The sequence below is a fragment of the Heloderma suspectum genome, chromosome 5, assembly GCF_057233095.1.
Source record: "Heloderma suspectum isolate Gila_16-S chromosome 5, 16-S_ref, whole genome shotgun sequence".
NCBI classification, from domain to species: Eukaryota; Metazoa; Chordata; class Lepidosauria; order Squamata; family Helodermatidae; genus Heloderma; species Heloderma suspectum.
Window position 1 is genome coordinate 46,160,896 of NC_139462.1, and position 16,308 is coordinate 46,177,203.

Below are 16,308 nucleotides of genomic sequence, written 5' to 3' on the forward strand. Positions count from 1 at the left end.
AGAGGGAAAATAGCTTGTCAGGCACCTCAGCGTGGTCTTGTGGGCGCAGTGGCGCCTGTGGACACCGCATTGGAGGGATGCTTCAAGTACAGGCTTCCATCATGAGTTTTTGGCAGACTGATCCCCTGGATAATGATGGGTTTATGTGCTAGAAAATGTCTCTTACTGCTCTTGTTATTGATCTTATTTATAGTATCAGTGTTATTGTTCCTTAAACAGATTTTCTCACTTTTTAATTACAAAAAAAAGGTTTTGGAGTCCAATGAAGAATCTGGCTTTCTTGTTCTCACCATAGTTATTTCGGGCCATTTCTTCATTTCCAGAGGAAAGGAAGTACTGGTAAGTATTCACTTTCATAGGTATTTGTCTCTCTAGAAAATTTCCTCTCTCTTCATCAGTTTGATGTTCTTTATTAAAGGCATGTTAAAGCAGTTTTCTAAGCACTGTTTAAATTAACAGTGTTCATAAGCACTATGCTAGACACTTCCCAGTTTACACAGTTAGGCTGTAATCCTACAGCCCGTTAGCTGACAGTGGACAGGCTGTAAGGTGTTGTGGAAGTGCCACGCAACTGGCAGGGTGACATGCCCCCAATGGAGACACCGGTAAACCAGTCGAAACCTCTGCTAACATAGATGTACCACCCCACTGGTATTTTGCCTGCAGTAGGGGTGGAAAGGGCTGTTCTGGGGACAGCTCAGGGGATGCCTTGGATCCACAGCATCTAGTATACAGTGGCATATTGCCTCTGATACTGGAGGCAGAATGTAGCCATCATGACTAGTAGCCATTGATAGCCTTATCCTCCATGAATTTGTCTTATCCCCTTTTAAGGCCCTCCAAATTGGTGGCCATCACTACATCTTGTGGTAGCGAATTCCACAGTTTAGCTATGTGCTGTGTGAAGAAGTACTTGTTTTTATCTGTCCTGAATCTCCTACCAATCAGCTTCATGACCCTGGGTTCTAGTATTATGAGAGAGGGAGAAAAATGTCTCCCTATCCACTTTCTCCACACCATGCATAATGTTGTACACCTCTATTATATCTCCCCTTAACTCGTCATTTTTCCTAAGCTACACAGTCCCAGATGTTGTAACCTTCCCTCATAGGGGAGTTGCTCCATCCCCTTCATCATTTTAGTTGCCTTTTTCTGCACCTTCAGTTGACACCTATGGAAGGAGAAATTACTATGCCAGCACCAGGGCCAGTATAGTTTTCCCTCTTGATGGGGGAATGAGGGGGCTTTGTATGTTGTGCTTCCAATGTCGTCCTTGAAATGGACTACATGCTCCTTCCCCTGTACTGCCAGCAAGTCTTCACTGGCATATCTATAGCTTCCTGCCAGCATACTGGGGGCTCCCCTGGGGGCATAAGTGCCATCCCACCAGCAAGGCACTTCTGCAACATTCTGTCAGCAGCCAGCCTAAAGTTTGGAATACCATGATTAATTACTATCATGTATATAGCGTTTCTGTCATATATCATCAGTGCACTGTGACCATATGGCCTTTATTATTGTCTCCTATGTACTCTTTCCACATTGTTGCTGTCACTGTTCCTACATATACTTCATCAAATATGTGATGATTTGTCCATAGCTCTCATGTCTACAATCAGATTTCCTATACTGTCTTGGTGATGTTAGATTCTCTATTTCTGGCAACTCTGATCTAGTCTTTGGGTTCCTGAAAATCTCCTTTGCAAGAAACATGTCAAGAAGCAAGGCTTTTATACCAAATAATTATATAAAATGAACTCTAGAAATGAATACATATGAAGGAGGGCAAGCTTTCCGAAAGAAACACCAAGTTAATTCTGGGACAATCATGGACTTGTTTTGCATTCATGCTTATATAGGTTTTTTGCAGGGCCAAGTCCCATTTATTATGTATAGAATTATTATTGAACAAGATTTATGAACCACTTATATTTTAAAGAATTCTAAGCAATGTACAAAACAAGACTTCATATGGGACAAGTATTACCTTCCTGGAATGCCTGTTGAAAACCGTATGTTTCCAGTAGGTGCTGAAAATTCAAAAGGGCTAATTTGTAGTGGTAGGGAGTTCCAGAGAGTGGATGTTAGAATTCCCCTACTGGGTACATTGACAAGTATGTAATCCAGTATATATTATGCTACAGTGTGAATATTGTCAGGACCAGCCCTGCCATTAGGCAGGATGAGATGGCTGCCACAGGCCGCTTATTTTGGATGTAATTAATGGGCAGGAAATGGTTAGTTATTTAATTTATTTTTATTGTATTTTCAGTGCCAGGCAGGGCACAATACCACTGCCTCAGATTCCAAAAATAACTTGACTGGCCTTAGGTACTATACACCTTGACTTATTGCCAGGGTGGAGGGCACACATACACACACCAACTGCTGTTCTGCGTCACAAAGCAAAATGGGCCTGGATATTATGAACCCCACAGAATTAAAGCTGCTTATACAATGTTTACCTTACATCACATTCTGCTTCTAGTACATTGCAACATCATAGAACATCACTAAATCCTTTAAAAATTTCTGCACCTCTAAAACATTACAGATGTATGTAAGATAAAGCAAAAAATGAGGGATACATCAGTCACTGCAAATTAAATATACTCTGGAAAAAAATTATGCAGTGATTGTAAGGGAAGAGTGTGTTGGTGAAATTTTAGTTTTGTCTAGTTAGGTAGTAACATCAATACAAATAAGCATTACTCAGTATGAGTTAGTGTCAGGCTAGAGTATTAGAAAAGGGATGAAAGCTAGTAGCCCAGAGTCTTAGATAAAGGGTGTTTCCGGATGAGGCTTTTATTTTGCAATCACCTTGCCTCGTTCATGGCATTTTACAGGGGATCCATTCAACATGGCCTTCTATTTGAAACCCTCATGAATTTTTCAGCCCTTTCTCTTTTTTTCTTACCACAAACAATCCATTAAGGAGGGAAAGACGGAATAGCTGCATAATGCCTTTTGTTGGGATCGCTAGGAGCCTTCTTTCTAGAAGTACCAAAATACAATCAAAACTGGCCCCCAGCTGCATTATCAGCTGGGACTCATTAGCTGATGCTAACAGAGCATGAAAGTTCTGGCATTTTGGTTATCAAAGGATAGTGATAAGCAAGGCCAGTGGCCACATGTTCATGGGGTTGGTCATGCAAGCACAGAATCAACGTACAATATGCATCCTGCGAATCTGAGCTTTCATTAAACAAATATTTTAATGTGTCTAGTTCTCATCATAAGCGATAGCGAATAGGAAATAGCCCTGTGCTATTCCATCCCTCCATCATCTTCCCCTTCTTTGGAAAATTGTAAATAAAATTTTAAAAGATACCCAAATTATAATTTCATAATTTACTGTCTATCATAGGAAACATTCATTGGAAGGCACAACCTTATGCATGTTTAGACAGAAAAAAGGCCTACAGGTCACAGTATGCCCCAACCAGCCATGCTGGCTGAGGCATGCTGAGAGTTGGACCTTTTTTCTATCTAAATATGCATAGGATTGTGCCCTAAATGTATTTTATCATGCATTTCTCATTAGCGTTTCAGATGCTCCTTACTGAGTTTTCTAAATGTGTTTTTATAATTTAAACTAAAGTTTCAAATATTTTATGTTTTGCATCCATTATTTCAGTGGTTCCAATAAATTGTATCCCTGCTTTAGAGCATTTTCTGTGGATAAGTTGAACAGTGTTTTGGCTTTATTTCAGGAAGGTTTTTCATTAATTGATGCTTCTCAATGGCTGAAGATAGTAAGAAGTCCAGATTGCATGTTGTTTGGTTCAAAGTCAAAGGTATGCTGTTTCAGATGCTAACATTTTTCTCCAAGCATGTTTTCATTTATATTTCTCACTGGAGGCCTCTTTAATACAGTTGTCCAGACAACTTTTTCCTCCACATTTTGTCCTTAAATTCTTTTCACGTATTAACTCTTGGGTAGTTCTATGCACATCCTTGCGTCTCCCATACTTATTTTGCTGTCAGAGCCTTAAGGTGTAGTACAGATCCAGTGTAAAGGGAGGATTCTCATCTATTTGCATTGTGCTGTGGGATGCCCTTGTGAAGGCACAGAGCACTTCTTTCTCACCATCCATAGTACTAGGTTGATTGTGACAGCTTGTACAGATCAGGGAACTACTGATGTTTATAGGGAAAAGCAAAGAAAACTTGCTCAAAATATTCTAAATGTCTCACTGAGCAACTCTTAAGCAAATGCAATTAGTATACTGAACTTTGTTTTCCGTTCTCATTTTCAAAAATCCTTCCTAATGTCATTATTTCACGCTTTTCTGCTCTTTTCTTTTGTTTCCTGCTACCTATTCTACAAATCTACCTTGCTGAAAGAATGTTCTCAAAGAAACATGGGAATAATCATGATTAAGTGTTTGACAAAAGGTTTGTAAAAAGCTGTTGGTTAACATTCAGTCAGTTTATATTGCATTTCAAGTGAAAGAAAGATACCAGTGACAAGATAGATAGATAAGATAGATAAGATAGATAGATAGATAGATAGATAGATGCACATATGCACACACACATGAAATACTGTTTTATAGTCTGCCAAACGGTTCACGTATATATATGTATATATATATATACGTATATATGAGATCTGTTGAATTTGTGAACTTTAATTAGTACTTTAGGTATTTACTCAAATGACTATCTTAAGAAAGAACTCTAAATCAGACATTTATTTTTTCATTTTAGAGTAGATTTGCTTTTTTTAATGATATTTACTCAGACCCTCATTTCTATAGACTTGAAAGCCTCAGTAAGCAATTGTGTCAGCTCTAAAGACTGCTGCAGGAATCACTTTGTAGTTGTTCAGTCGTTAAGTCGTGTCTGCCTCTTTGTGACCCCATGGACCATAGCATGCCAGGCCTTCCTGTCCTCCGCTCTCTCCCGGAGTGTGCTTAAGTTCATATTCATTGCATCGGTGATGCTATCTAGCCATCTCATCCTCTGCCGTCCCCTTCTCTTTTTGCCTTCAATCTTTCCCAGCATCAGGGTCTTTTCCAGGGAGTTTTCTCTTCGCATTTGGTGGCCAAAATATTGGAGCTTCAGCTTCAGTATCTGTCCTTCCAAGGAGCAGTCAGGGTTGATTTCTTTTAGGATGGACTGATTTGACCTCCTTGCAGTCCAGGGGACTCGTAAGAGTCTTCTCCAGCACCACAGTTCGAAAGCATCAATTCTTCGGCACTCAGCCTCCCTTATAGTCCAGCTCTCACAGCCATACGATACTACTGGGAAAACCATAGCTTTGATTATGCGGACCTTTGTCGGCAAGGTGATGTCTCTGCTTCTTACTATGCTGTCTAGGTTTGCCATAGCTTTCCTCCCAAGGAGCAAGCGTCTTTTAATTTCATGGCTACAGTCACCGTCTGCGGTGATCGTGGAGCCCAGGAAAATAAAATCTGTCACTGCTTCCATTTCTTCACCTTCTATATGCCAGGAAGTGATGGGGCCAGATGCCATGATCTTAGTTTTTTTAATGTTGAGTTTCAAACCAGCTTTTGCTCTCTCCTCTTTCACCCTTAACAAGAGGCTCTTTAGATCCGCTTCGCTTTCTGCCATTAGGGTGGTATCATCTGCGGATCTGAGGTTGTTGATAATTCTCCCGGCAATCTTAATTCCGGCCTCTGATTCATCCAACCCGGTGTTTCTCATGATGTGCTCTGCATATAAGTTAAATAAGCAGGGTGACAATATGCAGCCTTGTCATACTCCTTTCCCCATTTTGAACCACTCGGTTGTTCCGTGTCTGGTTCTTACTGTTGCTTCTTGACCCTCGTACAGGTTTCTCAGGAGACAGGTAAGGTGGTCTGGTACTCCCATCACTTTAAGAATTTGCCAGAGTTTGTTGTGATCCACACAATCAAAGGCTTTAGCATAGTCAATGAAGCAGAAATAGACATTTTTCTGGAATTCTCTTGCTTTCTTCATAATCCAGTGAATGTTGGCGATTTGATCTCTAGTTCCTCTGCCTCTTCGGAACCCAGCTTGTACTTCTGGTAGTTCTCGGTTCACATGCTGCTGAAGCCTAGCTTGTAGGATTTTGAGCATCACCTTGCTGGCATGGGAAATGAGCGCAATTGTGCGGTAGTTTGAACACTCTTTGGCATTGCCCTTCTTTGGAACTTGAATGTAAACTGACCTTTTCCAGTCTTGTGGCCACTGTTGAGTGTTCCAAACTGGTTGGCATATTGAGTGCAGCACTTTAACTGCTAGGTTCATCTTTTAGGATTTTAAATAGCTCAGCTGGAATACTGTCATCTCCGCTAGCTTTGTTGTTAGTAATGCTTCCTAAGACCCACTTGACATCACTCTCTAGGATGTCCGACTCAAGTTCAGTGAGCACGCTATCATGGCTATCAGAGACATTCAGATCTTTCCTGTATAGTTCTTCTGTGTATTCTTTCCACCTCATCTTAATCTCATCATTAAGCATACCTTCTGTTAGGTCCCTGCCTTCTTTGTCCTTTATCATGCCCGTCTTTGCACAAAATGTTCCCTTGATATCTCTGATTTTCTTGAACAGATCTCTAGTCTTTCCCATTCTATTGTTTTCCTTGATTTCTTTGCATTGTTCATTTAAGAAGGCCTTCTTGTCTCTCCTTGCTATTCTCTGGAACTCTGCATTCAGTTGGATATATCTTCCCCTTTCTCCCTTGCTTTTCGCTTCCCTTCTTTCCTCAGCTACTTGCAAAGCCTCATCGGAGACAGCCACTTTGCTTTCTTACATTTCTTTTTCTTTGGGATGGATTTCGTTGCTGCCTCCTGAACAACGTTACGGACCTCCGTCCATAGTTCCTCAGGCACTCTGTCTATCAGGTCTAATCCCTTAAATCTATTCCTCACCTCCACTGTATATTCATAAGGGATATGATTTAGGTCATACCTGAATGGTTTAGTACTTTCCCCTACGTTCTTCAATTTAAGCCAAAATTTTGCAAGAAGCAGCTCATGATCTGAGCCACAGTCAGCTCCAGGTCTTGTTTTTACTGACTTCTTCGTCTTTGGCTGCAAAGGACATAATCAATCTGATTTCGATATTGACCATCTGGTGATGTCCATGTGTAGAGTCGCCTCTTGTGCTGTTGGAAAAGAGTGTTTGCTATGATCAGCGTGTTCTCTTGGCAAAACTCTATTAGCCTTTGTCCTGCTTCATTTTGTACACCAAGGCCATGCTTGTCTGTTATCCTGGTGATTTCTTGACTTCCTACTTTAGCATTCCAATCCCCTATGATGAAGAGGACATCTTTTTTGGGTGTTAGTTCTAGAAGGTGTTGTAGGTCTTCATAGAACCGATCAACCTCAGCTTCTTCGGCCTCAGTGGTTGGGGCATAGACATGAATTACTGTGATGTTGAATGGTTTGCCTTGGATTCGTACTGAGATCATTCTATCGTTTTTGAGATTGTACCCCAGGACTGCTTTTATTGACTATGAATGCTACTTCATTTCTTCTAAGGGATTCTTGCCCACAGTAGTAGATAACAATGGTCACCTGAATTAAATTCTCCCATGCTTGTCCATTTTAATTCGCTGATTCCCAAGATGTCGATGTTCAGTCTTGCCATCTCATGTTTGACCACCTCCAGCTTACCTTGATTCATTGATCTTACATTCCAGGTTCCTAAACAATATTGTTCTTTACAGCATCGGATTTCCTTTTCACCACCAGACACATCCACAGCTGAGTGTCCTTTCGGGTTTGGCCCAGCCGCTTCACTCTTTCTGGCGCTACTTGGAAATTCCCTCTGCTCTTCCCCAGTAGTATATTGGACACCTTCCGACCTGAGGGGCTCATCTTCCGGCGTCATATCTTTTAGCCTTGTGATACGTTCCATGGGGTTTTCTTGGCAAGAATACTGGAGTGGGTTGCCATTTCCTTCTCCAGTGGACCACGTTTTGTCAGAACTCTCTGCCATGACCTGTCCGTCTTGGGTGGCCCTGCACGGCATAGCTTATGGCTTCACTGAGTTATGCAAGCCCCTTCTCCACAACAAGGCAGTGATCCACGAAGGGGGCAAGAATCACTAGTTCACACAATATTTTTCTTTGTATAGTTGAATACCTAGTAATGGCATGTATGGCAAAAATCACTATATGAATCAGCCCAAAATACCTTTACAAAGGTCTTAAAGTCCACTTTGATTTAAAAAATAATAATAATAATGTGAAAAGCAGCCTTGAGGCATCAGACTCTAGGTTGGATCTGGAGCAAGTTGTCACACTTAAGTCCCATTGAAATCCACGAGAAAAGTTAATCATCATTCCCTCTATGCTAATAGTGATCCCAGTTCTCTGAAAACTTAAGGAGGCTAGTCCTTAAGTTGCTAAAATGGTACCATCCACAAATAAAAGGGAGGTATCAGCAGGCTCAGGGGAACTCCAATGTTTGCAGAAGTAAACCTAAAGCAGGGGGACGCCAAAAACCAGCCCAGTGAGAACTGGGCATGTTTGGTTGCCACGGAATCCTTACTAACTGTTCAATTACAGGGAGATCCCTCTACAGATCTGTGGAGGGAAGGAATGGAGTAAACTGGAGGAGGGCATGGCTGGCTGACTGGAACAGTAAGCAGGAGTACTTCACACTGCAACATTTTATTGCAGGTTCCACTTGTGATTAATAGCTTTTCTACATGAGGCTTTCAACCTGTCACTTTATTGAGGCTTCGGCTTCCAGATTCTTTGTGGGATTAAGATCCGCTCCTTTACACTTTTTTTTTTCCTGGGGCATTTCTTTCTCTGCTTTTCTAGATATTCTATTACACAACCACTAGGTGGTACTGTTGGTATAGTAGAATTGCGCAAATACACAGGGTTTCATGCCACCATTCAGAGAAATACTAGACTCTTCATTAGAAAAAAAAAAAAAGGCTATAATGGTTGCAAAGCACGGGAGAGGCCCTGGAGGATAAAGTTGTCATGTAAAGCACCCACAAACTACCGTATATGAGGAATCACGAGCGCACAATAAATGCTTTGTGTAGAAAGGCTCTCACTTAAGACTCACTGATTGCAGTGGAACCTAAGTGCAATTACATTGCTCTGAATCCAACCCCTTATTGTTTATTATGATTTCTCAACTGTGCCTCATCACCAGTGACTCAGAATGGACAGCATAAAGCGGCGTTACCTGTGGTTAAGTTGACAACATCTCACAAAACTGGAACTGTTTGATTCACAATGAAAGACTGACTGAGGTTTTTGTGAAAGATTCTAGAACAATTAAAATTTAGATAAAATTTAGGGTGGAATCCTATGGGGATAGGCGGCCACCTCTGAACTTGGAGGCGACCACCTATCCAATGCAGTGCAGGAGAAGCACGGAGGGGATCGTTCCCTCCGTGCTTCTTCTGCCATGTATTTGCGGCTAGATGTCTAGCTGCAGGAAGGCGGAGTGGAGGGCGGGAGGCTGCCGGATGACATATAGGATGTGTCGTACTGGCATTTCCGCCTTCCCTGTCCCAGAACGCCCCCCGGAATGCCCTGTTTTGGCCATTCCGTGCTCCTCTTCCAAGCACGGAGCACGGGGCTGTTCGGCACTGCCTGCAAGGCAGCACGGAATGGGGGAAGGTTGGTTCTCTGGGAACTGACCTTGAAGCGCGGGCTCCAAGGTTGGTTCCTGGAAAACCACGTATCCTGTGGCTGTCTAGCCACTGACTAGTGGCCATAGGATTGATCCCCCCATTGTCTTGCATTGTGAGAAAGTTCATCGGGGCACCAAATAAGAAAAAAATAAAAGGATAACTCCACAAAAAAGAGAACCATTGATTAGAAAAATGAAGAGTTAGATACACTAGCTATTGCTTGTTGTTGTTCAGTCGTTCAGTCGTGTCCGACTCTTCGTGACCCCATGGACCATAGCACGCCAGGCCTTCCTGTCCTGCGCTCTCTCCCGGAGCGTGCTCAAGTTCATATTCATTGCATCTGTGATGCTATCTAGCCATCTCATCCTCTGCCGTCCCCTTCTCCTTTTGCCTTCAGTCTTTCCCAGCATCAGGGTCTTTTCCAGGGAGTTTTCTCTTCGCATTAGGTGGCCAAAATATTTGAGCTTCAGCTTCAGTATCTGTCCTTCCAATGAGCACTCAGGGTTGATTTCCTTTAGGATGGACTGATTTGACCTCCTTGCAGTCCAGGGGACTCGTAAGAGTCTTCTCCAGCACCACAGTTCGAAAGCATCAATTCTTCGGCGCTCAGCCTTCCTTATAGTCCAGCTCTCACAGCCATACATTACTACTGGGAAAACCATAGCTTTGATTAGACGGACCTTTGTCGGCAAGGTGATGTCTCTGCTTCTTACTATGCTGTCTAGGTTGGCCATAGCTTTCCTCCCAAGGAGCAAGCGTCTTTTAATTTCATGGCTACAGTCACCGTCTGCGGTGATCTTGGAGCCCAAGAAAGTAAAATCTGTCACTGCTTCCATTTCTTCCCTTTCTATATGCCAGGAAGTGATGGGGCCAGATGCCATGATCTTAGTTTTTTTAATGTTGAGTTTCAAACCAGCTTTTGCACTCTCCTCTTTCACCCTCAACAAGAGGCTCTTGAGATCCTCTTCGCTTTCTGCCATTAGGGTGGTATCGTCTGCATATCGGAGGTTGTTGATAATTCTCCCAGCAATCTTAATTCCGACCTCTGATTCATCCAACCCGGCATTTCTCATGATGTACTCTGCATATAAGTTAAATAAGCAGGGTGACAATATGCAGCCTTGTCGTACTCCTTTCCCAATTTTGAACCACTCGGTTGTTCCATGTCCGGTTCTTACTATTGCTTCTTGACCCTCGTACAGGTTTCTCAGGAGACAGGTAAGGTGGTCTGGTACTCCCATCACTTTAAGAATTTGCCACAGTTTGTTGTGATCCACACAATCAAAGGCTTTAGCGTAGTCAATGAAGCAGAAATAGACGTTTTTCTGGAATTCTCTTGCTTTCTCCATGATGCAGCGAATGTTGGCGATTTGATCTCTAGTTCCTCTGCCTCTTCTAAACCCAGCTTGTACTTCCGGTAGTTCTCGGTTCGCATACTGCTGAAGCCTAGCTTGTAGGATTTTGAGCATCACCTTGCTGGCATGTGAAATGAGCGCAATGGTGCGATAGTTTGAACACTCTTTGGCGTTGCCCTTCTTTGGAATTGGAATGTAAACTGACCTTTTCCAGTCTTGTGGCCACTGTTGAGTGTTCCAGATTTGTTGGCATATTGAATGCAGCACTTTAACAGCATCATCTTTTAGGATTTTAAATAGCTCGGCTGGAATACTGTCATCTCCGCTAGCTTTATTGTTACTAATGCTTCCTAAGGCCCACTTGACTTCACTCTCTAGGTTGTCCGGCTCAAGTTCAGTGAGCGCACTATCATGGCTATCAGGGACATTCAGATCTTTCCTGTATAGTTCTTCTGTGTATTCTTGCCACCTCTTCTTAATCTCATCTGCTTCTGTTAGGTCCCTGCCTTCTTTGTCCTTTATCATGCCCATCTTTGCACAAAACGTTCCCTTGAGATCTCCAATTTTCTTGAAGAGATCTCTAGTCTTTCCCATTCTGTTGTTTTCCTCGATTTCTTTGCATTGTTCACTTAAGAAGGCCTTCTTGTCTCTCCTTGCTATTCTCTGGAACTCTGCATTCAGTTGGGTATATCTTCCCCTTTCTCCCTTGCTTTTCGCTTCCCTTCTTTCGTGAGCTACTTGTAAAGCCTCATCAGACAGCCACTTGGCTTTCTTGCATTTCTTTTTCTTTGGGATGGATTTCGTTGCTGCCTCCTGAACAATGTTACGGACCTCCGTCCATAGTTCCTCAGGCACTCTGTCTATCAGGTCTAATCCCTGAAATCTATTCCTCACCTCCACTGTATATTCATCAGGGATATGATTTAGGTCATACCTGAACGGTTTAGTGGTTTTCCCGACGTTCTTCAATTTAAGCCGAAATTTTGCAAGAAGCAGCTCATGATCTGAGCCACAGTCAGCTCCAGGTCTTGTTTTTACTGACTGTATGGAGCTTCTCCATCTTTGGCTGCAAAGGACATAATCAATCTGATTTCGATATTGACCATCTGGTGACGTCCATGTGTAGAGTCGCCTCTTGTGCTGTTGGAAAAGAGTGTTTGCTATGATCAGCATGTTCTCTTGGCAAAACTCTATTAGCTTTTGTCCTGCTTCATTTTGTACACCAAGGCTATGCCTGCCTGTTATCCCGGTGATTTCTTGACTTCCTACTTTAGCATTCCAATCCCCTATGATGAAGAGGACGTCTTTTTTTGGTGTTAGTTCTAGAAGGTGTTGTAGGTCTTCATAGAACCGATCCACCTCAGCTTCTTCGGCCTCAGTGGTTGGGGCATAGACTTGAATTACTGTGATATTGAATGGTTTGCCTTGGATTCGTACTGAGATCATTCTATCATTTTTAAGATTGTACCCCAGTACTGCTTTTCCCACCCTTTTGTTGACTATGAGTGCTACTCCATTTCTTCTAAGGGATTCTTGCCCACAATAGTAGATATGATGGTCACCTGAATTAAATTCGCCCATGCCTGTCCATTTTAGTTCGCTGATTCCCAAGATGTCGATGTTCAATTTTGCCATCTCATGTTTGACCACCTGCAGCTTACCTTGATTCATTGATCTGACATTCCAGGTTCCTAAACAATATTGTTCTTTACAGCATCGGATTTTCTTTTCACCACCAGACACATCCACAGCTGAGTGTCCTTTCGGGTTTGGCCCAGCCGCTTCACTCTTTCTGGCGCTACTTGGAAATACCCTCTGCTCTTCCCCAGTAGCATATTGGACACCTTCCGACCTGAGGGGCTCATCTTCCGGCGTCATATCTTTTAGCCTTGTGATACGTTCCATGGGGTTTTCTTGGCAAGAATAGTGGAGTGGGTTGCCATTTCCTTCTCCAGTGGACCACATTTTGTCAGAACTGTCTGCCATGACCTGTCCGTCTTGGGTGGCCCTGCACGGCATAGCTTATGGCTTCACTGAGTTACGCAAGCCCCTTCGCCACAACAAGGCAGTGATCCATGAAGGGGAGCTATTGCTAGCTTCCCTTTAAAATCCATTAGAAAAAGATGGTTGCATAATAGCACAGCTGTTGAGATATAACTGGGACACTGATTTTAAAAATTCACCTGCACACAACTATGATATACAGTTGAATATCTAGTATGAATTAAATTAAGGAGTTTGAAAGTTATGTGTAATTTTCTCCTTATGGCTTTGAAACAGAACAAACATCGTATGTTTCGTGTTCAATTTATGGGAGACTCCAAAACACAGGCAGAGGAGCACTGCTATAACTGTGTGCAGAAGCTCGCTGACTATGTTCCAGTTCAAGTAATGGATGCAACAAGACAGGAAGTGCAACAAGGTCACAGCCTGCTGCTTGGTGGAGGAAGTCAGCTGAAAGATGCCGAGCCGAATGTACCAATGCAACGCACTGTAAGCTGGTGGAGTGTCTGTAGAGCAAGGGTGGGGAACCCCTTTCAGCCCAAGGGATGAGTTCAAGTTTAGAGACACTCTCAGAGGCCTCATTCCAGTGGTGGGTAGGGGACGAAGGCAAAAGGGGTGGGAACCTCAGTGGTGCTGTCACACACATCTCTACGCTGTGGAGCAAAAGGTGCTGCTTTTGTAGGTGTTTCTGATGTAGTGTATTCCAAATGTTTTGGAGTGCCCCCCCCCAAATACCCCCTTTTTATTATTTGATTTATTATCGCATTTATATCCCGCCTTTTTTTCTTTTGCAAGGAACCCAAGGTGGCTTACATGGTCCCCCTGTCTGTTTTATCCTCACAACAACCGTGTGAGGTAGGTTAGGCTGAAAGGCAGTGACTGGCCCAAAGTCACCCAGTGAGATTCTTGGCAAGTGGGAACTAGAACTCGGATCCCCGAGTTCCAGTCCAACACTCTAACCACTACACCACACTGGCTCTCTTTTTTTATAGTTGTTCCCCCCTGCCCCCTTTGCTCTTTTATGAGTGTCTGTTTAATATATTATAGGTTGAAAATCTACCTCCAGCACAAGGAAGAATATCTGTGTCAGAGCTAGCACAGGTAAATATTTGAGCTCAGTTCGTTTCTGTGGCAAAACAGAAAGGTAAACATACTTCTGTAGAAAAGTAGTATTTTTCATAAACGGAACCCTTTCTACATTCAAGTTATTACAGGTATGAAGGTGTAACTGAACCAGCACTTCAAAATGGCAAACATAGCACCATCTATATACCTTTGCTTTATACCTTCTTTCCCTTTTTCTGTCCCTCTGCCATGGTAGCTCAGTAGCAATTCCAAAATACTGTGTGTGACATCCCTTCTTATACAGCTTCATTGGCCAAAGTTATTTCTTGGTATACAGCCTGGATCCTGAACTATAAGCAATGGATTTAAACTATTATGTTCCGCCTTGATTTTTCTGCTTAGAGGATTGCTTAAGCTAGAGATTAATTTTGGTGCTGTACAGAAGATGTTACTGTGCCCATAGAGTACCCAGATTCATTCTTCTTTCTTGTTTAAGGTCCTTTTTTAAAGGACGTTAACCATATCTGTTTGTTTCTGCAGTATGTACTGACAGCGAATGTTGAGCTTCCTTTTGCATATCGACACTCCATGTGGAACTCTGAAGATTTAGGCAGCTTTATTCGCTTGTGTCTCTTGGATCAGAGTTTCCCAGCATTTGTGGAAGAAGTGGAGAAGCAGTTGAAAAAAATTACAGATGGTTAAGAAGCAAAGTTTTGAAATAAATATGTAGTATTAAGAATAAATGCCTCCAGTATAATTTGAAGAAAGGCAGGGTTTGTTTGTTTTTGTTAAGAAAATTACATGGTTTAACAAATACAAAAAAACCTTTTAAAAGCAGTTATATAAATTTATAAACTATACATTTTATTGCAGTTCATTATCTGCTATCAGACTGTCCCAACTTTTTCAGTTCTTATATGTCTTTCTATATATGTCTATTTTTGTTAAGCCCAAATGCAGCCAGTGAAGCAGTTAATTGACATACAGTATAAGGAATGATTTTAGCAGATTAAAGATGAAACACTTTTACAGTACTTTGGTTTCCCCTTCCAGAATATAAAGGACTCTCTATATTTCAGGTTTTGCTGCAGTTTTATCAAAGTTATAGATGGAAGCAGCCCATCTAAGGGTCAGACTACATGTTACATTAAGCATGCATTTCTCAAAGCGTGCTTAGAACAAGGCACTGCGTTTTGTCAGATAGCAGCCATGTGGAGCCACAGTCCAGATGAAGACTGTGGGGAGAAAGGGTTAATCCTTTCCTCTCTCTCTCTCTCTCTCCTGTTTTCCTGTAAAAAGAAAATCCCCCAATCTTCTATTTCTTCCTTAAGTACTATTTATTGAAAATACCATCTTTGAGTTCAAAGAGCAACAGGGGGTATTTTTCAATAGAGCCCCATCTACGGGGGAGGGGGGGACTTTACTGTGGTTCTACTGCACCTCACAGATGATCATGGCAGATGATGTTATCCCCACTCCATATCAAGCGCGGGTTTTTCTGCCTGAAAGGCCACTTTTTTGCAAAGTTGTTTTGTGCCGTATTTTCCTGTCACGGCAGCTTTAGTGCAGTTTGGGAGTCTGTGTGACCTCAGTTGGCTTCAGTGCGGGCTGGGGGCAACAGCGTTGCTAGACAGAAGGGAAAGGGTGGACATGAGGAGAGGTGTTGGCTAAACATGTCTACTCAGAAGTAACTCATTGTCTTCCATTGCACTTCATTGAGCATGGGACTGGGAGAGGGGCAGGGAGCAAGCTTCCACTCATTTGCTGCCCCGCACATACGCACTTGACAATGTTCAGTTCTACTCACAGGACTCTGCCCACCTAACCTCGAACTGATATGGTGTCAGATGCTGTTTGCCCCATAAAAGTGGTATGTTTTTAAATGTATACACCACTTTACCGCCTATGTGTGCCGGAGGAGCAAACCCAAATTCATGAAAATCTGGATTTAAACAGAATCACCTCAGAAACTGTCTCCATGCAGATGGGGCCTAGCATGACAACATGGGGAGGGAAGTATTGAAATACCTCCTCAGTCCAGGTCCAGATTGGGGCTGTCCTCCTGCGTGCCCTTGGTCTGCATTATATTTCCCCCATCCCACCATCCAGCTTTATAGGGGTTTAGCTGCAAACTTGGTTCTACACAAGTTTGCTACTGTCCCATCTAGTTTGACTCTAAGGAAGTATAAAACAGTGCATGTGTGATCTGACTTTAATGCTTCATATCAACGAAAAACTGTTATTCTCACTCCACTTCTCCAAGCAGTGAAAAGTTCCAGGGGT

The 16,308-nt window shown here is 42.5% G+C and overlaps 1 protein-coding gene across 5 annotated transcripts in view; it reads left to right on the forward strand.

Moving 5' to 3' along the window:
• REC114 (REC114 meiotic recombination protein) overlaps positions 1-15,102 on the forward strand; it is a 98,326-nt gene extending 83,224 nt beyond the window's left edge. For all 5 annotated transcript variants that reach the window (XM_084855937.1, XM_084855936.1, XM_084855938.1 and 2 more), the window contains 5 exons: positions 250-339; positions 3,714-3,797; positions 13,237-13,449; positions 14,008-14,061; positions 14,566-15,102. In XM_084855937.1, the coding sequence (XP_084712063.1) occupies positions 250-339; positions 3,714-3,797; positions 13,237-13,449; positions 14,008-14,061; positions 14,566-14,727 (603 nt within the window). In that variant the 3' untranslated portion in view covers positions 14,728-15,102. The remainder of the gene's footprint in view (positions 1-249; positions 340-3,713; positions 3,798-13,236; positions 13,450-14,007; positions 14,062-14,565) is intronic.
• The last annotated feature ends 1,206 nt before the right edge of the window (positions 15,103-16,308 follow it).